General features: G+C 33.9%; 1 protein-coding gene across 1 annotated transcript in view; it reads left to right on the forward strand.

The window, feature by feature from the left end:
- The window catches only part of tenm2b (teneurin transmembrane protein 2b), a 258,970-nt gene that overhangs the window by 65,041 nt on the left and 172,607 nt on the right, over positions 1-21,322 (forward strand). The window contains 2 exon segments of the mRNA XM_042711040.1: positions 1,329-1,373; positions 2,756-3,031. Coding sequence (XP_042566974.1) covers positions 1,329-1,373; positions 2,756-3,031 — 321 coding nt within the window.

The following is a 21,322-nucleotide window of genomic DNA, read 5'->3' on the forward strand; positions in this document are numbered from 1 at the left end:
TCTATCTACAGTATCTATCTACATTTCTATGTATCTATCTATCTATCTATCTATCTATCTATCTATCTATCTATCTATTCATTTATTTGAGTAATTGTTTATATTATAACAATAATAAACATAGGTTGATTGTTTCACTGACTGATTAATTGTCTTGCTTACTTTTATACTTTTATTCAATTTAATTATATATAGATATTAATTTTTAGTAGTTGTTTTTAGAAGTTTATATAAACAATTTAAAATTGATTGATTAACTGAGTGATTGATTCATTGATTCATTCCAGTTTCATTTCATTAAGGCTTGTCCTCTGCTGTTTTGGCTAAACACACAAATAGATTTTCACCAACTCTACCTACTTAATTATATTGCGTAATTGTTTGTTATTTTTAGTTATTTTATTTATTTAGTTAATTTTATTTAGCAAAATATAACTGTATAAAAATCTGAAAATTGTCCATTCATTCATTCATTCATTCATTCATTCAATACATAAAAGCTTTTTGACTGAAAACTATTTTGGCTGTAGATTATGTTCTGCCAAATCTATCTGTCTCATCTGAATATGAGCAGAAAAAAATGTTCACCCTGCAAGAACAGTTGATATGTGTTGCTGATAGTTTGCACCATACACTAAGGACTTGAGGACCCATCCTCTTTGCTCTGTGAACATGAAGATTTGAACATTATAAATCATTGAGGTTTTGAAACAGCAAGTATCTTGTTTTTTGTTTCCTGGAATGTTTTGATGGGACACGCTTTCAGTGGGCTGTGTTAACATTTGCTTCTCTGTCACAGCGGAGCTCTTTGTCAAACAGGGCGTGTCTGAGGCCTGAAAAGAGATGATTGAAGTAAAAGGAGATTTTCATGGATTTTTCCAAAATGCTTCACTGTATCTGACGGCACGCAAAAAATGCTATGTTACCATGGTAACCCCTCCCTCAACACATGACCTTGCCACTCTCTCTGATTTTAGCACCTGCTGAAAAGTGATATTCACTTAAATGTCCAAGGTGTCTGAGCAAATGGGGGGAGGTTTTTGACCATTTTTAAATGTTCAGTTATACACCATCTCAAACGAAAACCATTTAATTAGAATGCCTTCTGGCTGTTCAGTTAGACACTATCTCAAATTTACACCTTGGAAGATTTTTCCCCTTTGGAGTAGACACACAACAGCAGAGAGGCAGAGCGGCTCCACATGACTTTTCCACACATAAAAACAGCCAGGGAGTTTCTGTTATATGGAGCAGGTTTGTTGTGCGCAGTGCAATTTTTACGAGGCATGTTATTAGATGATGGAAGGACATTCTGTTCTTACTCGCAGCTTACGTGGAGCTGGCCCCGGTTGCCGTTCGTTACTACGTGTCAGGTATGCACTGTGTAGGTCTGTGTCTTGGTGCAGGACGAGACTCTTTCCCTAACACCTCCTGCTCCTATTTAAATCCTTGTGTGCCCTCTATTCTGTTCTCCCTCATTAACTATTGTGTCGTGCAATCATATTATGTGGATGTACACTGTGCTTTTTCCCCATATTTGTGCAAAATACAACTCTTCAATTGGTTGTTCTTGCAAATTTTTCTTCAGCCTGCTGAGTAGTTGAATGCAAAGCCCATTCAGCATAATGTTTTTAGCTACTTATGAAATTATTAATAAATATTAGTGGTTTCCTGCTTTGCATCACTCTAATGTAATAGTGAGTCATTATTTTGAAGTCATTAATTGCTGTGGTTTTATGCAGTGCACAGATTTATGGATCATCCTCATTCACGTGTAAGCTTGTCCTTTTAATGTTTACCTCATTAATGCAAATAAAATCAATAAATAATACAAAATAAAAATAAATAAATCAACACACCTAAACTCATAAAAGACCATAAATTTAAAAAAATAAATTAAAAAGATGAAATCAATTAAAATGTACTACATAAACAACACATTGGACTCTATAAATGTTTCTCGTGATCTTAAAAGGGCTTAGCTTATGAAATCAGTTAAAATTAAATAACCAAATAAACAGTGTCTTTATATGCATTTCTTTAAAATACTTAAATCAAATTAAATAAATATAATCTGATGTTAGTTAAGTTTACTTGTATTGTTTAATTCAAAGTTTATATTTTAAAAATATATAAAATTAAATATATTATTGTATGTATGTATTTTTTTATATTAACATTTACTGCCTTTTTGTTTATTAGCAAATGACAGTATAATAGTATAATATAGTTTTATAGTATTATATAGTTTGATATAAAATATGGAAAAATAAGTATACCAATAATTAAAAAAATACTGTAGTAATTTGTTTGTGTGTGTGAGCTGAATCTGCTGTTTGATTTATTGTTTTTGCCTAGACTATAAATTTCATTCAGATTATGTTTCTATTTTACAAGCGCCGACCAATGGCGAAGGACACCAGAGGGGTTACACATTGATCAGACAAAACCAGACGACCATGTCTGTTGTCGTTTGTCTGCGTCTGTTGCTGCAGTGTGAATTGGCCTTTTATCCCACCGTAACATAATTTACATTCATTTCTTTCACTGCCTTTCTGAATGCAGATGCCTGGGACAATACAAATCTAAAATTAATTTACACACCAAAATGAAGACTTGCTAGAATGAAGATTGTGTTGTCATTATGTAATTTAGCAAAGCCAGTTCTTAGTCTGAGTTATCCAGCTCTGCGAAGCCTTGCAGCGGACACATTCTTTTTTGTTTTTGGGCATTAATACTTGTATTCTCATTACAGGGAGCTTCGCATTGGCAGATCTGGGCATGTGTGAGCCTCCTCCGTCATCCACTGTATATTGTTCTGACATAAGCCTGCTGCAGGACAGATACGGTCTGAACGCTGGATCCGACACCGACTCGGACCCTGAGGGGGTCATGACCCCGGAGCGTGCTGTCCAGATGTGGAGCGGACAACCCCTGAAGTCCCGCCGCAGCTCTTGCCTGTCCAGCCCCGACCACTCAGTTCTCACTCTCACCGACTCTGAAAACGAGCACAAGACTGATGAAGAATCAGGTAGGAGAGAGAGAGAGAAAAACACTTGGGTGTAGAGAAATGAAACAAATGAAGAGGCAAATGAAAAGACATTGATGATTGGAGATGTATCAGAAGGGTAGTGCATCTAATTAAGTGGAAAATCTGTAATTTGGTAAGACATTAGTTCCAACAACGAATGCCGGTGTAATGAGACATCTAAATGAAATGTTCTCATTCCCCCAAAGGCCTTCACTCTTTTTTGGTGTGAAATTGAGCATACTAAATCATTGAATAAGGACTATTTATATGATTCCCAACACTTAGGCGTCAATATTTGTAAAGCCGTATCATTTTCTGAAGACTGCATTCACTGCGCTGGCGAGATCAAAGCGATTTATAAACCAAAGCAGAATCATCTCAATGCCTGCAATCTCAAGTGGTGTTTCTCTTTGATATAACGAGATTTAATTGCAACAAACCGGCCCGTCTAACTTGCCAATGTCAAGTACTGCGTTATGGATTTATCTGGTTATCATGTCATACTTAGAAGATGCTCTTTGCTGACTGTTGAAGTGCCACAGTTGTAGTTTCTTCCTTTCAGAAAACAAGCACCAGACATAAGCATGTGAATTCAGAGACATCTGTATGGATATTGAAGCTACAGTTGTACTTTGTTGTCAGTCTCATCAGAAAGATAATTGAAACATAGTCACTAGACACTAGTCTCATTAAAAAGCTTATCTTAAGATCATTCTTCATTTTACACATTTTGTTTTAGGGCCTAGTTGTAGTTTTTGTCTTTTGATGGAAATGGCCATTAAATTACATCAGTGTTGTGTAATATTAATTATTTTTTGTCTATTATACATGGACTGAAATCACACAATTGTAGTTGATAAAAATAATATATTAAGTTAAAAATAATGTGCAAAATGACAATAATGTGCTGCTTTGTTTATATACAGTATGTATATATATAGGTGTGTGTGTGTGTGTGTGTGTGTGTGTTTTTTTTTTAAGATTTATAAAAAAAGTGTGTGTGTGTGTGTGTGTGTGTGTGTGTAAGATTTATAAAAAAAGATTTATAAATACTGCTGTTTACTGTTCAATAGTTTGGGGTCAGTAAGATATTTTTTTTTAAGTAATTAATAATTTTATTCAGAAAGTATGCATTATACTGATAAAAAAATGACTGTAAATACATATACAGTGTAACAAAACTAAATAAATGCTGTTATTCTGAACTTTCTAGTCATCTGAAAATCCTGAAAAAGATGTATCACAATTTATGCAAAACTTCAACACCACTTTTTTCAACATTGATCATAATAAGAAATGTTTAATGAGCACCAAATTATATAAAATTATATATTTTTTACATACTGCTTTTACTGTATTTTTTTATTTTTTTTTTATTATTTTAATTTTTTGTAAATGCAGCCTTGGTGAGCACAGAAGTCTTTCAAAAAAAAAAAAAAAGTTACTGACCCCAGTCTTTTTGAAAAAAAAAATATATATCCTTATGAAAACATGAACTGAAATAATAGCATATAATAAGTATTCTAGTATTAGCTATTATTTATACAGTACTGTGTTGCGAATTCTTCATACATTAGATACTATTTTCATTTCACATTTTTTCCTTTTTAGTTCATTGCATTAGGTGTAGAACTTTGCAGTGCTCATAGTGGTTTATTCATACGGAGTTGGCATATTACAGAATTTCACATGTACATTTGCTCTATTGTTTTTTCAAATATACATTTAACATTAATTTAAGTTATGGATACAGTTTATTAATCTAATATTAATGATTAGAATGGGATTAATTAACCTATTAGCAATGGGTTCAGTTTAGTAGTGATCAGCTCTTGCAGCTTAAGAGAGGCAAAGCACACAGTATTATTTAGTTTTTGTAAAATGTTCTTTTTTTTAAGAGAATTTCTTTATTGTCACATTAAGTCAGTGATATTGAAGATGGGGCGAGATCAAAAAGCAAACATTTTTGTTAGTGTTTGTGAAAAAAGCACTGCATGTTCTCCAAAATGCTGATATTAGAAGTTGCACACCACTGAAAGGCATTATTGCACACAGAAAATAAAAAAAGAAAGGAAGTGAATGGAGCAAAGTGTTTAGGGAGGAGATGTGAAACTCCAGGGGATACTAACAGAAAAGGAGCAGGATTTCCTTGTTGAGGTTAGCGAGTGTGTAGAAAGGGGAAGTAGATCTAGAGGGTTGAATGCAGGCAGTCATCGTTCAAAGCCAGCCCAGCTATGGTGCTAAAAAAGACACAAAAACCACAACACACACAAAAATAAAAACATTTTGCAAAAAAGGAAAGGCACAATGCGGGATTTATGATACCTGCGGCGAGATGCAATAAGCACCAGGTGCGTCTCATCACGCACTGCCAGCAGTGTTCCTGATTTGTTCACCTTCTTCTTGTGACACTTCTATTGTGAGCCTTCACAATCACTGGTGGTATGAGGGACAGGAAGACAATGGTGATGTCAATAGGGGGAACTGGGTATTGGGCATTGAGTATTGATTATCTCTCACACAGTCAGAGGATTTAACATAGGAAATTGACACTTTCCACTAATGTGACTTAAATCAATACATGCAGTAAATGTTAAACTATCAGATGTTACATAAAATCAACTGGTAAAATTACAATAATAGTGTATTTGTCAAGTTCAACCAATCAAATTCATTAACAATATTATATTCAACAGCTTGGAACACTAAGATTGGGTTTTTTTATGTTTTTGAAAGAAGAGTCTTACATTCATCAAGGCTGCATTTATTTGATCAAAAATACTGTCAAAAAATGTGAAATATTTGTATAATTTTAAATAAATGTTAAATTGCATTTTATTTTCATATATATTAAAATGTAATCTATCCCTGATCTCTTACGGAGCAGGAATTTTTTATTATTATTAGATTACATCAAAAATGACACCAAAAAGCATTTTCAATGCACAACCATTTTAAACTGTGAAAATGACAAGAAATGGTTCTTGAGAACCAAATCAGCATATTGGAATGATTTTTTAATTATCATGTGATACTGAAGACTGGAGTAATGGGTGCTGAAAACTCTTTTTCACAATTGCATTCAGTTCATTTTCATGGACTTTAATTTGCTCATCATTGTTCCCTGTTTTCCTTTGTTTTAATTTTTCTGTCACTAGTTAGTTACCATGGTTATTCATTAATGAGATCGCACCTGCTTGTATTCGGTTCAGTTGGTTGTCTTGTATATTTTATATACAATTTTTTTTTTTGTGGAAAGTGCCAATGACTGCTACACCCCTAAGGACTTTTCATAGGATCTTTGGTGTGTCTTTGAAGGGAGGGACTTTGAGGCTTTTTGTTTGGAATGGTGGTTGATGACACTGCCACTGAAAACCTCTTGAGACTGAAGCAAAAGACTCAAGCCCTGCAGACATTAAAAACAGTAAAAAGCAATACTTCTGCAGCAGTGCTTCATTTGACAAGATCAACTCCTCCATCGCTTTCACCCTTTCTTTCAAGTGTAAGCATATGAACAATCTGGACAGTTTCCAGAACAGAAAACAATTTTGAGAGCATAACAGTTATTAATGCAATTGAAATGGGGAGTTAAAAAAATCTGGATGAATTTGTGCATGTTCAACAGTGTATGGTACTGAAACATTAGCCCGGTGTAATCTGAGAAAAAAATAATGAATCACCACATACACAGTTTCTTTTACTCCCATAATTAAATCTTTTCTCTATGGTCTGCACCCACTCGGATAGCTGGTTCTATAAATAATCTTCATTCATACGTGAGCATATTCAGCAAGGATACATTAAACTGATCAAAAGTGACAGTTAAGACATTTGTAATGTTACAGAATTAGCACATAAATGCTGTTATTGTTACTTTTCTTTTCATCAAAGAATCCTGGTTTCCACAAAAAAAAAAAAAAAAAAAAAAATATTAAGCAGCAAAATTTATAAACATTGATAATATTTAGAAATGTCTCTGACTCTCTGGAGCATCAAATCAGCATATTAGAATCATTTCTCAAGGATCCTGTTCAGCTTTGCCATCATACAAACAAATTTCATTTTAAAATTCATTAAAATTAATTTAAATAGAAATACCCTAATACCAAATGCCAAAATTAGTATTACTATTTACTGTGAGCACTTCTTTCAAAAACAATAAAAAAGCTTACTGACCCCAAACTTTTTGCATCTTCCCTTCCACAAAGAATGACTCACCATAAACACGATTTCCCACTCAGTCGAACTTCTTTTACTGCCTTAATTACATCTTTTCTCTACGGTCTGCACCCACTCAGATGGCTACTTCTATGAATAATCTTCATCCATACATGGGCATCTGCTTTGTGTCCAGCTGTGTTTGTAATTAGTACACAAGTACCAAAATAAAGTTTTTGTAGCCACCTGCCATCTCACGTTCTTGGTGACACAGGTTCTTGACTCTGGGTAATGGACACCTGAGTCATGGCATGCATTTAAAAAAAGTAGAAGTTTAGTTTGATGCGCTTGGCCTGTGGGCGGCATCGGTGGCCGTGTTGTCACTGTGAGAGACATTCATCGTAGTGAGCTGGGAGCAGCGTGATGTTCACAGAAGAATCATTCGCATTGTTTCCACCGCTGCACTGAACCACAGTTGTCAAACACCCTTGTGGCAGCCCACTGATCTTTGCTTTTCTCTTTTTTCTCCGTTCTGAACTTCCCTTTCAGAGCCACAGGCAGAAATTTAATCCCTTTGTCCCAAACTCCACCCTTTCTTCCACCTGCTGAGACTGAAGTCCACGTCAAGTCTGTGTGGGTTTCTTTAATGCACCAACGTTTAAGAAAAAATAAGTTTCTCCATTTGTGTGTGTGTTTGTGTACATTGAAATAAACACAAACACAGCAGGACTCCGACCACTAATGGATTTTTAGCTAATTAAAAGGGATAGTCGCAGAAGTGAGTCCTGAGGCACCGTGTTCAGCCACAGTGCGCATGAAGAGCGTGGCATGATGATATGATAAAGACGGCACCTTCAGGCAACACTTACACTCATTACAACTCGCTTTTGTTGGCATTCACGGGTCATCTCTCAGTGTCAAAGAAACGCCCGGCCAACATTCCCGGGCTCCCTTTCCCAAGTATCCTCGCTCAGATCTACCCATCTTCTGTTGTTCGCTGAGCCTTGGTTACTTTTACAGACAGTGGGTTCATGTCCCTGGCAGATTACAGCTAAATGATTAGAGACGGAGCGCTCATTAAAATGCCACAGTTTGCTCTTGGTGCTGTTCGCACTCTTTTAAGTTCTCGTGGAGTACTGTCACACAGCTTGCACTGAGGCCATTAACTAGTCTAAGGACACAAACTTCAGCTCTAGGGAGTCATTGTGCATGTTATGAGAACTTGTAGCAAAATCAAATGTGAAAGGTGAAAACAAAGTTTGGCCGAGATGATTGCGTAATATGAGTATGCAGATTAACCTTCTGATGCATGAATTATTAAGTCACAAAGGCAAAAAAGTGTTTCTGTTTACTTTAAAACAAGTATATAATCATTCACACTCTTATTTGTTTGTACTATACTATTCTAATGCTTTCTATTGCATTATTTGGCAACACTTTATGTTACATGTACTTATTATATTAATAATAGTAGATTATGCATAATTACATGTACTGTAACTAACCCTAAACCAAACCTAAGTACATGTTGGTTATTAATATTACTCAGTACCTAAATGTACAAACTAGGGCTGCCCCCTAATAGTCAACTAATCGTTAGTTACCAGAAGAGGCTTGGTCGACCAACATTTTATTAGTCGCAAAAAAACAAAAACAAATAAATTAATAAATCCACAGGCAAAGTCACACAGTTTGTGACGGACAGATCGTTAACTGCTGGTCTTTGTGGTAATACAGTAGATCGGGTAGGACATCCAAATGCTCGCCTATCATTCATCGACCTCAAATATGGCTTATCATCTGAAATATGTAAGTATTAGCAACTTTACATGGCTGCTCAATCTAATGTTAACCTAGAGAAATGTGCTCTATTGTGTCTATGTGGAGTGTAGAACCTGAACAGTAGTGCGCTCACTGTGTGACAGATGGAGGCACCGGTGCGCTTACTTACTCTTAAAATAGGCTACTCCATAATTTTTGGTCATTAAGATAAGAGTAAAACATCTTTCAAAACTGTAAAGACTCTATGTTTATTTGTGTGCACTCACAATAACAACAAAACGCAATTTTGTAAAATAAGGAAAGCAAACAGGATGCGCTTTCTGCCATCTCGGTCTGTGAACTTGAGCGCGAAACTCCGTGCATATCTATGTCTCTCAGACATTCAAAATATATATAGAGAGAGTGAAATGTCTACTTTCAAATGAACCAATTAAAATGGAAAACAAATATTCTCAGATTATGTAATCTGTGAAACAAGGTGCATCACTACTGCAGAGATGAGTCAGTGTCGCTGGATCATTTCTTAAACTGAGAACAAAGAGAAAACTAGTTTATCAATTTATTAAAATGTTAATGCAGTCTCCATACTGTTTTTTTTCTTTCTTTTTACTTGCAATTAGTCGACTAATGCTTCAAATGAATGACTACTAGTCGACCTGGAAAATCCTTAGTCAAGGCCCTAGTACAAACACAATGTAACAAGCATAGCGTGTGAACTAGGGGTGCTGAGGGTGCTGCAGCACCCCCTGCCGACATCTGTTTTACTGCACTGGAATCTAAGATGAGACTGCTTTAAAAAAAAAAATCTACGTTTTTAATTTTGCACATTTGTTCATAAAATTACTCTAAAGATTATTTCATTTTTATATGTTGTTGAATGGTGTGACTTCTAGATCAGAGAGCTTTTTGGCCATTGGATCAGGGCGCTGTCAGTCACTGCCTGATTTGCTGCCTATTGTAGCTTCTAAATTTCATAATGCTCAACACCATTGGTTTGAAGCACTATCAGTACTTTGTAAAGCCTTTTTACCATGCCAATAAAGCTACTTGATTCTCAATTTGCTAGTCACTGATTGCAATGCAGATTTTTCAAACAGGAGGAAGATACACTACTCCACCACAGATATCTCTGTTCATGGTATGTAAACACTCAATTACATATTTTCAAAGATTGCCCTGGTCACGCTGAGCCAATATTTTTTCTGATGACTTCTGTGTGACTGATCACACTTTAGCTAGTATGAGTAACAAAATGTTTTCTCTGTGTCCAGATTTGACTCCAATACTAATAACTGACACTTCAAATCAACATTTAAATGTCAACTTTTACTAGAATGAATAACCTAATACAAGTAATGTGCTTTATGTCTTACGTTCTCACTCTGCAGAAAACGGTTTAGATTAGGGATGTAACGATATATAAATCTCACGGTACGATAATACCTTGGTATAAAGTCCACAATATGATATTTACTGTATTGCAATATTAAAAAAAAAAAAAAAAAAAGACAAATGAAGACTTGGAAAAAAGTGCCATAAGTGTGGATTAAACTATGATTGAACATCACGGTGTACAGATTAACCATTTCATGTCCTGTCCTCTTTTCTTTATCCTCTAATCATAACTGTTGCTTAGAGATATGATGTATAGTATGAGATGGGTCAAATGACCAAAAACTCTCTTTTATAAAATTAAATAATTGCACCAGCTGGACCTTGACAAAGATAACCGCTATTATTTTTTCTAACATTGCTTCCTTTATTTTTTATTTTTGTCCCAGATGGATTTTTTTCCTCGTATTTTCACGAAACTTTTCGGGGTGATTATTTAATAATTTAATAAGTGGCTCTTCATGTTAGTTGTATAACCTGACGTGTATTTCACTGCAGTCTGGCAGTGTCTGCATATCTATTTTTGTCTGCCTGTCACCTTTTCTCCTTCCTTCTTTCTTTTGATTAATTATATACAAACAATCTTGCTATCGAGACAATTTTGCTGTTTGGTATCAATTTTGCTATACCACAAAAGTTTATATGTATTTATATTTAGGGCTACATAGCCATGGCCACAGCATGGTATTGCGGTTGATAAATGGTGCATATTTAAGATTTTAATACTTAGTAAAATTCCTTTAATTATATATATATATATATATATATATATATATATATATATATATATATATATATATATATATATATTAAAAATAAAATCACAAAAGCAAAAACAAAAACATATATTCGTCCTCATATAACTCTGTCTCCATTAATTTGTATGTTCATCTATAAGTGTTTGGTTTTTTAATATTAGGATTTTGTTTAAAATCCCCCAAGGCAGCCCCACCCCCCAGTACCCTTAGGTTAAAAAATAAAATTCTTTACTCACACTCATTCATCTTCTGAATACAAATCAAGATATTTTTTCATGGAATCCGAGAGCTTTCTGACCCTCCATAGACAGCAACGGAACCACAAGGCCCAGAAAGGTAGTAAGGACATTGTTAAAAAAGTCCATGTGACATCAGTGGTTCAACCAATCTACGTTGTGGTACTGTTGTGAATGTGCATCAAAGACTGACATGGAAGAAAATAAATTGCTGAATAAAGTCATTATTTTTGTTTTTGTTGTGCACAAAAAGTATTCTCATAGCTTCATAAAATGAAGGTTGAACCACTGATGTCACATGGACTATTTTAACGATTTCCTTACTACCTTTCTCTGCCTTCAATGTGGTAGTTCCCTTGCTGTCTCTTTTCATTTTTGGTTGAACTTTCCCTTTAATATCTTAACATAAATTGCATCATTATAAATTAATTATAAAAAATTTAAATGTACAAAAATGTAAAACTTTTAAATGTACAGAAATTCATCAGTATAACCTGATTGAAAGTATTCCTAAGATCTTGTTCTATTGAAATTTTGGTAACATTTTATAGTAAAGTTCCATTTGTTAACATTTGTTAACTACATTACTTAACATAAACTAACAATGAAAATACTTCTAAAACTTTTATTAATCTCAGTAAATGTTAATTTTTACATTTTCTAATGAATATTTAAAATCAAATATTATTTAATAGACGCGATCTGACATGAACTAATAATGATCAGTTGTATTTTTATGATCTACAGTAATGTTAACAAAGAGTAATAAACACTCTAACAAATGTATTGCCCATTGTTACCTAATATTAGTTAATACATTAGCTAATGTTAACTAATGGGACCTTATGGTAAATGTTACTGATCTTTATTTTTTTTTGTAGTTCAGATCTGCTGTTCATATTGAATTTACATTGTCATTAATCAACAAAATGACGTATAAAGAAAACTGAATAATGAGAAAGGTCAAAGGTGATCACTCATGCTGCTTTAGATTAAACATCAAATCCTGAATGGTTAAAATGCCTTTTAAAGATCTGTCCACTGTAATAAAGACGTACTGTTAAAACCGAAAATTAGTGTTGAATTCATGAGGCGAAGAGGAACATCTGCTAATTTCCAGTCGATTCCTGGCACACATATGATTAAAGTGTCTGAATAAAGAGCGTGAAGATTATATACAATTATGAAAACCAGGTAACCTGCAGGATTTTCTAATTTTCTGTTCTTTTTCATGTTGGTAGCAGAAATGGTTGATGTCCAACCTGTCGTTTCTTAAATCATAAAAAGAAGTGAGTACTAAAACTGAAGACAGTTAGCTTTTTAATGAACACCCCACTCCATATATGTCTACAGGTATGCTGACAACAAGAGCTTTTAAAGACTTATCGAAGAGCTTTGGTTTCCATGACAACAGGGGAAACCAAATGGAATGTTTCTGTGGGGAGGTCAGTGATGAGTATCTGTGCTGTTTCTGATTTGTGTGCGAAAGTGTATGTTTTAGGGATAATTGGGAATGTTTTTATTTCTTAGCTGTAATTATTCAAAGATTCTGACCTTGATGTTCTAAAATGGATATTCCATTTTCAAACATACAAAGTGTTTGTTATTGTGTGTAAAGGTCACATGGGCTGTTATGGGGATAATGATCCAGATAATTACACAATTTAAATGAATCCAATATATACAAAATTAATGAACCAGAAAATATTTACCAAGCATATCATTCTTTTACTCATGATTGTACAATCCTAATTCTTTCAGTGTGTGGTGGACAGGATTGCTGAGTTCGGTCTATCCAGGCCTGGCAGGGTTGACATTTGAAATTGATACGCCATCTGTCCCACTGGTTTTGATTAGCTTATATCTTTCCTTTATTTTCCTTCATATGGCCAAAAAATAAAATCTTTCTTTTTTCCAGAATGTTTGACCAGTTCAAGATTTTGATTTTGATTTTTCTTCATTGATTTTTTTTTTTTTTTTAACTAGACAACTTCAAAACTTAACTACAAAATGATCCAAGATTTTCTTTATGAACTTTCTAGTTCTATTTCACATGCACCACACATGCAGTTGTCAGCATGGTGTACAGTAAATGTAAAATTCACTTGTCAAATATCTTTGCAGAAAAGATGAATGAAATATGAATGCACATACTGTGTTGTACAAACTTTTCTTAAACATATCAAAAATGTTCAGAAATAATATAAAAAAAGCTTAATGTCTTAAAAGTCAAGACAATTCAAATGCAAATGGATTAAAAGTAGACTATTATTAACATTGAATGTTTTGTAAAAACAAAGAAAATATCAGCAGCTTTCAGCCTGTCAGCATCATGCAAATATAAAATATCTGCAGGTTTTTGCATTCCACTATGCTGCTTTTCCATAGTTTTTTCTTTGTAAACATGGACATGTTTGACTGTTGCTCTTGCTCCTCCGCGCATGAAACGGCATAAAAAAAAAACAAACAAAAAAAAAAACACGACACTCAAGTTAAAAGTAGTTTTTTCCATTCCACTGCCTGCGTCACATCATTCTGTGTGAATTTACAGTATAACACACAAAAAAAGCTAATTTCTTAATTCCCTCATTTGTTTACACATTTGTGCTGAGTGCCTACTTTTTGCCAATGCTGCTGGTGGCTAAAAGTATGTAGTCTTGTATGCTAGCATCTCGGTGTCATCATGTATGTGTGTTTCTGTGTTGACAAACGTCCGGCATTCTATTATGAGTGTGACCACTTCTAATGAATCTCTTAATGCTGCTTGTTCCTTCCGATGCTTATCTGTCCCACTTTCACATCATGCACATATATTAAAATTGTCAACAATCCATCAAATGATGCTGAACATTTATTTAACGTGTGGTCTGCCCTTGTGTCGATGGTGGCGGCAAAGAGGTAATTGAGAAATTATTTGACCAAAATAACTTTTCATATGTTCCCTACAGAATGCTGATGCCGCCTGATTAAGTTGTGAGACGGCAATTTGCCACTTAATGGGGTCTGCCCTTGTCTTTTGCACAAGACGAACCAACGGTGGTAATAAAGGGACAGTGTTCAGAGGTGTCGTCCGCATCTGAATCATTGTACAGAGCATGTTATTGTGGTTTAATCTGTTCTCGCTTATGTCACCTCAAAGCATTCACTTTGTAGAGGGAAGTTTCTTAGTTCCAGCTTGCTGCACAGTCTCAACAACTGCAGCAAAAGCTGATGATACTAACGCCTGAGTACATTCCCTGTGCCTGAAACATGTAAAAGGTGTCCTAACTGTTTTTTAATAAATGCGGAAATGAATGGTAATTTGATAATCATGTTTATGTAATGTTAAAACAGTTCTGTTAAAATGCATTTAATGCAATCAATATAATTCTTCAGAAAGTAGACTGAAATGGCACCAAAATCCAAATACCAAATTTGAATGATGTTAAAGTTAAAATCATTATATACATATACTATCTACATAAACTTTCTTTATTTTGTACAGACCCCCTAGCACCCCCTCACGGCCCCCGAACCCTCATTTATAAAATTCTGTCCAAGATAAAATGACAGATTTGAAATAGCACTGGTATTCTCATTAGTTAACATTGTACAACAAAAACAACAAACAATTAATGAGTAAAATAATGTCTGTAGTTAACATTGTACAACAAAAACAACAAACAAAACAAATAAAAATAACCCTTCAAATAAAAAAAAGTTATCTTAATAAAAAAAAGTGAGCTTTTATAGAGTTCAATCAGGACCACTTCCGTCAAGTATATTTATGACAATTATATTGCATACAGTTAGTGTTGGCGGTATGGTTATGTTCTGGGCAAGACTCCACACGCCTGTCCATGCAGCCATGCTTGGACAGAGCCGGGAGAGCAGCAAGACAAACCCCCCTGGGGTACAGAACAGAACCATTATATGCATACATAATTACAATTCACAATTACATGAGTTGTAAACGAAATGTGATAGAGACTGCTTCCAATGAAGAAACTGTAAAGAAAGAACAAAGTTAGATTGGATTACAGGTTCAGTTGGTGGAGTTTGGGTTGGAGGAGGGAGTTAATTGCAAGCAGTGATGTGACAGAAGAGACGCTGAAGAATGGGAATTTAAATAGACCGCATGTGATAGCTGTCAAGACTGGATTGGTACACGTCAGGAACAGCTGACTGTCGGCTGATGCAAGCGTGACTAACGTGGCCTGACTGAACTAACGCGATGCTGAATTATAATACACGGTTATATTTGTATAGCTAACAATAAATTGTATGGGTCAAAATTGTTGATTTTTCTTTTATGCCAAAAATCATTAGAATATTAAGTAAAGATCATGTTCCATGAAGATATTTTGTAAATTTCCTACCATAAATATATCAAAACTTAATTTTTGATTAGTAACATACATTGCTAAGAAATTCATTTGGACAAATTTAAACGCCATTTTCTCAATATTTAGATTTTTTTGCACCCTCAGATTCCAGATTTTCAAATAGTTGTATCTCTGGTAAATATTGTCCTATCCTAACAAAATCACATCAATGGAAAACTTATTTATTCAGCTTTCAGATGATATATAAAAGAAACGCACTTAGTCCTAGAGGATTTGGTTATGGTGAGGAAGAGATGGCCAGGACAAGTGTTTTCGGCCTCCTTTAATTCACACTGTGTGTGTTGGGGGGGATGGGGGGCGGGTTGGGTTTCTTTTACTTATACACAAATCTATACCTTTACAAATAATTGAGGACATACTGGGGAGGTACATAATAATCCAAGCCGAGATCCTATCTGTTAGACTGAATTTAGTGAATGTTTATGGGCCCAATATGGATAATCCTATTTTTTACAGAAATCTATTTTTAGTATTGACTGAACTGCCAGGATATTTTGTTATAGGAGGAGATTTTAATTGTGCTGTATATCCAGAATTAGATAGATCAACTAAATCAGACCTCTCTCATTTACAGACCAGAATAGAGTTAAAACAGTAAATGCAAAATTTTAATTTAATAGATATATGGAGGAACTCGGATACTTTGACTTATTCATGCTATTTTAGCACTTATAAAACATTCTATCGTATAGACTATTTTCTTTTATCTACTGATCTAATTTCCAAAGTTAGTAAATGCTGGTATGATAGCATATTTATCTCCGATCATGCTGCAGTTTCATTTACATTAAACTTTCCTAATTTTTTATGCAGATCCCCAAGATGGCGCTTACATATAACTTTGTTGAAAGATCCCGAATTTTTGGAGTTCATTGATAAACAGATAGATAACTATTTTGAAATAAACACAAATCAAATATCTGAATCAGTCAGGTGGGAAGCATTTAAAGCTTTTACAAGAGGGCGAATGATTAGTTACATAAATTATAAATATTAGTGCTGTCAAGTAGAAATGGTAGACCTTGAAAGCAAAATAAAGGAAATTGAATCTGAAATATACCAAAAAATTACTCCTGATTCTCTTTTGGGACTGCACAAATTGAAAATTATATATAATGAGCTTTCATTAAAACTAAAAGTTTGATGAGACTAAAACAGACTTATTATGAAAGTGGGGAGAGGGCGGGTAAGTTACTAGCCTGGCGTATTCAGCAGTTACAAACTGAGGCCCCGTTTACACTAGTGCGTTTTCGTTTTCAAAAGTCTCTGACTCAAACAAAATAAACAAAAACGCAACCCTGGAGTTTTCAAACTAAAATGGGGTCTGCAGCATTTTCAAAAGTCTCAGTTTTCGAGGGTCGAAAATGCCAGAGTAGTTTAAACAATAGGCGTAGCCGTAGCAAAAGTTATGCATTTTAAAACGAAAACGCACTAGTGTAAACGGGGCCTGAAAGAGCCATAAATTCCATTCAGATAAAGGAGGTGAGATAACATTCGATCATTCTGAGATAAATTAGGTATTTAGGAACGACTATCAGGCTCTTTATAGCTCTGAATATTCGGTGAGTGGCGCAAAGAGACAAAAAGCTTTCCTGAATGCTTTGGACTTTAAGTCCACAGATTTGGGTTTCATGGTATCCCTTGAATATGAACTAAAGTCTGTTTGAGGCCATTATCAGTATGAAAGCAGGGAAGATCCCAGGGCCTGGTGGCATACCAATAGAGATATATAAAATTTTCCATCATAAATTAATTCGCCCCCCTTTTGGATATGTACCAGGAATCCCTGAATAATGGGTCTTTGCCTCCCTGTCTGAATACTGCGGTGATCACTCTGCTCTTAAAACCTGGCAAGACTCCAACTGATTGTGGTTCATATAGACCAATTTCTTTCCTGAGTAATGATTTAAAGATTCTTTGCAAAGTACTAGCAAAGAGATTACATTTGCCCAAGCTTGTTCACATGGATCAAAACAGCTTTGTTTGGGGGAGGCAAGGTTTGCATAAAATTCATAGAGTATTAAATTTATTACATGAGAAATCTAATATTTGCGATAATGCACTACTCTCATTAGATGCTGAAAAAGCATTTGACAGGATTGAGTGGCAGTTCCTGTTCAAAACTATGGAAAGAATGGGGTTTGGGGATAAGTTTATGAAATGGGTCCGTATCCTGTATGCTTACTCTTCAGCTGAGATATTAACAAATGGAACAATATCTGCCCCTTTCAGACTTTACAGGGGAACGCGCCAGGGCTGCCTGCTCTCTCCTTTGCTTTTCACCTTAGTGATCAAACCATTGGCTATGGCAATTCATAATCATACACATATTTCAGGTATTACAATTGGCTCCTCAAAACACTGAATTTCATTGTACGCAGATGATATAATTATATTCTCTTCCAATCTAAAACAGTCTATCCCAGCATTGCTAAATTTGATTGAAATGTTTGGAGAATTCTTAGGATATAAAATTAATAATTCTAAATCTGTGTTGCTGTTCCTCCATAAGGCAGAAAGGCTTCTCCCCCAGTTCAGTCACCCTTTACAATCTCACAAGAAGGTTTTACTTACCTTGGGATTAAAATTACCCCAACTGTAAATGAAATTGTATCAGCAAATTATGATACAATTATCAGATTCTATAACTGGTCTGCTGAACAGATTGACAAACCCCCCAATTCATTAATTGGCCATGTTAATATATTAAAAATGTCAATCTTACCCAAATTGTTATATCTCTTCCAATCCATCCTCCTCTCTCCACATTCCTATTTTTTGGTCCTAAGGAAAAAAACTTTTACAAACTTCAGGCTCTCCTTGCTGTACTTGCCTTCTGATAGAGGGGGGTTAAACCTACCAAACTTAAAATGGTACCACTGGGCAGCTCAAATTAGAGCAGAAATGTTTTATTTTGAGAAAGCTTATCCTTCGACCTGGGTATCTATAGAGGCTCACTCTATTCCAATTCCTTTGAATTTATATATGTATTCAGCTGATGCTAAGAAGTTAATTAAAAGTACTAAAAATACATATACCAGAAATACAATAACAGTTTGGTTTGAGGTTCTTGCTCATCTAGGTGACTTACCACAACTCTCGTGCTTTTCACCAGTTTTTGGTAATGAAAATTTCTGTCCTGGAAGAGACGATCCAGGTTTTAAAATCTGGCCAATTCAAGGTATTAGTAAGGTGTCTGATCTCTATAATGAAGAAACTTTATGTCCTTTGAAGAAATTAGGACAAGGTTTGGAATTCTGCAAAAGCACTTTTTCAAATATTTGCAATTACGTAGCTTCATTCTATCAAGACAAGGCCAAAGTTTGGTTGAGCCTCCTCTCTCTACTTCGGAAAATATTACACTTAACTGTTTGAAAGGTAGAGGTCAGAAATCTGTGTTATATAAATAGTTTGTGGCCAAATCTAAAGAATCATTTAATGACAGACTTCAAGCATGGCGCTCTGACCTGCAGGCTGATATAACTAAGGAAGAGTGGCAAATAGCATGTTTAAAAGCCCAAACTTAGACAAAGACTACACATTTGAGACTGTTTCAGTATAAATGGTTGTGTAGACAATATATCACTCTAGTTAAGTTGCATCACTTTAACCTGAATATTCCTGATATACGCTACAAATGTAAACAAGAGAAGGGAACTTTATTCCATTGTATGTGGGAATGTACTAAAGTTAATTGTTTTTGGGTTAAAATATTGACTATTATAAATTATTGGTAAAGTAATTCCTCTTGATCCCAGGTTGTATATAAAACATATAATTCCACTTAACTTTCAAATGATCAAACATGAAAGATTGTTGTTAATTCTTTGTTTGCTGGAAGCTAAACGTGTAATAGCATGTTCTTGGAAAAAATAAGAAAGTCCTGGCGTGTCTCAATGGATAAAGGGGGTGACCTCATGCCTTGCATTAGAAAAGATTACCTATTTTTTGAATAACAAACTTTATGTATTTTGGTCCATCTGGAAAGTGTTCTATGACTTTTTGGAGAGTCTAGATGGTGACTCACTCTTTTGTGGAATTAATGGACATTGGAAGTATATAGACAAGTATGTTATTGCTGAATTTTTTTTTTTTTTTTTAAGGTTATTGAGTTATTGTTGAGTTCATTTATGTATAATATATATATATATATTTCTCATATATACAGTACAGACCAAAAGTTTGGAAACATTACTATTTTTAATGTTTTTGAAAGAAGTTTCTTCTGCTCATCAAGCCTGCATTTATTTGATCAAAAATACAGAAAAGAAATGTAATATTGTGATATATTATTACAATTTAAAATAATTGTTTTTAAATTTATTATACTTTAAATTATCATTTATTTTCTGTGATGCAAAGCTGAATTTTTAGGATCATTATCACATGATCCTTTAGAAATCATTCTAATATGATGATTCATTATCAAAGTTGCAAACAGTTCTGCTGCTTAATATTTTTTCAGAACATGTGATGCTTTTTTAGTATACTTTGATGAATAAAAAGTAAAAAAAAAAAAAATAAAAAAAAAAAAAAAAAAAAGAAGCTATGTTTTTTAAATATATTTATTTTGTAATAACAATATACACTACTGGTCAGTAATTTGGGATCAGTAATTTTTTTTCTTTTTTTTTTAAATAAAATCAATACTTTTATTCAGCAAGGATGTGTTAAATTGATAAAAAAGTGATAGTAAAGAAAATATATTATTAGAATATAAATTATTAGAAGATTTTTTTTTTTTTTTTGAATAAATGCAGTTCTTTTTAAACCTTTTATTCATCAAATATATTAGACAGCAGAACTGTTTCCAACACTCATAATAAATCAGAATATTAGAATGATTTCTAAATGATCATGTGATAGACTGGATGTTACATGTGACACTGAAGGCTGGAGTAATGATGCTGAAAATTCAGCTTTGCATCACAGGAATAAATTATTTTTTTTAAAGTATATTCAAATAGAAATCTATTATTTTTTAAGTTGTAATAATATATCCACAATATTACTGTTTTTGTATGTATTTTTGATCAAATAAATGCAGGCTTGATGAGCAGAAAAGACTTCTTTCAAAAACATTAAAAATAGTAATGTTTCCAAACTTTTGGTCTGTACTGTATATGAGAAATTGTTGTTCTCAAAAAAAAAAAAAAAAAAAAAAAGGAACATTGAACTGTTGTCTTAACCTGTATGACAATCTTTGAAAAAAAAAATTGTTGTTCTCAAACAAAAAAAAAAAAAGGAACATTGTCATATGTGACCCTGGACTACAAAAGCAGTCTTAAGTCGCCGGGGTATATATGTAAAAGATATTGTCAAAAGCCAAAAAGATATTGTATGGGTCAAAATTATTATTATTTTTTTAATCCAAAAATCATTAGAACATTAAGAAAAGATCATGTTCCATGAAGATATTTTGTAGATTTCCTACTGTAAATATATCAAAACTTAGTTTTTGATTAGTAATATGCATTGCTAATAACTTCATTTGGACAACTTTAAAGGGGATTTTCTCAATATCTAGATTTTTTTTGCACCCTCAGATTCCAGATTTTCAAGTAGTTGTAAAAAAAATTA

Source organism: Cyprinus carpio, chromosome A21 (assembly GCF_018340385.1).
Source record: "Cyprinus carpio isolate SPL01 chromosome A21, ASM1834038v1, whole genome shotgun sequence".
In the NCBI taxonomy this organism is placed as follows: Eukaryota; Metazoa; Chordata; class Actinopteri; order Cypriniformes; family Cyprinidae; genus Cyprinus; species Cyprinus carpio.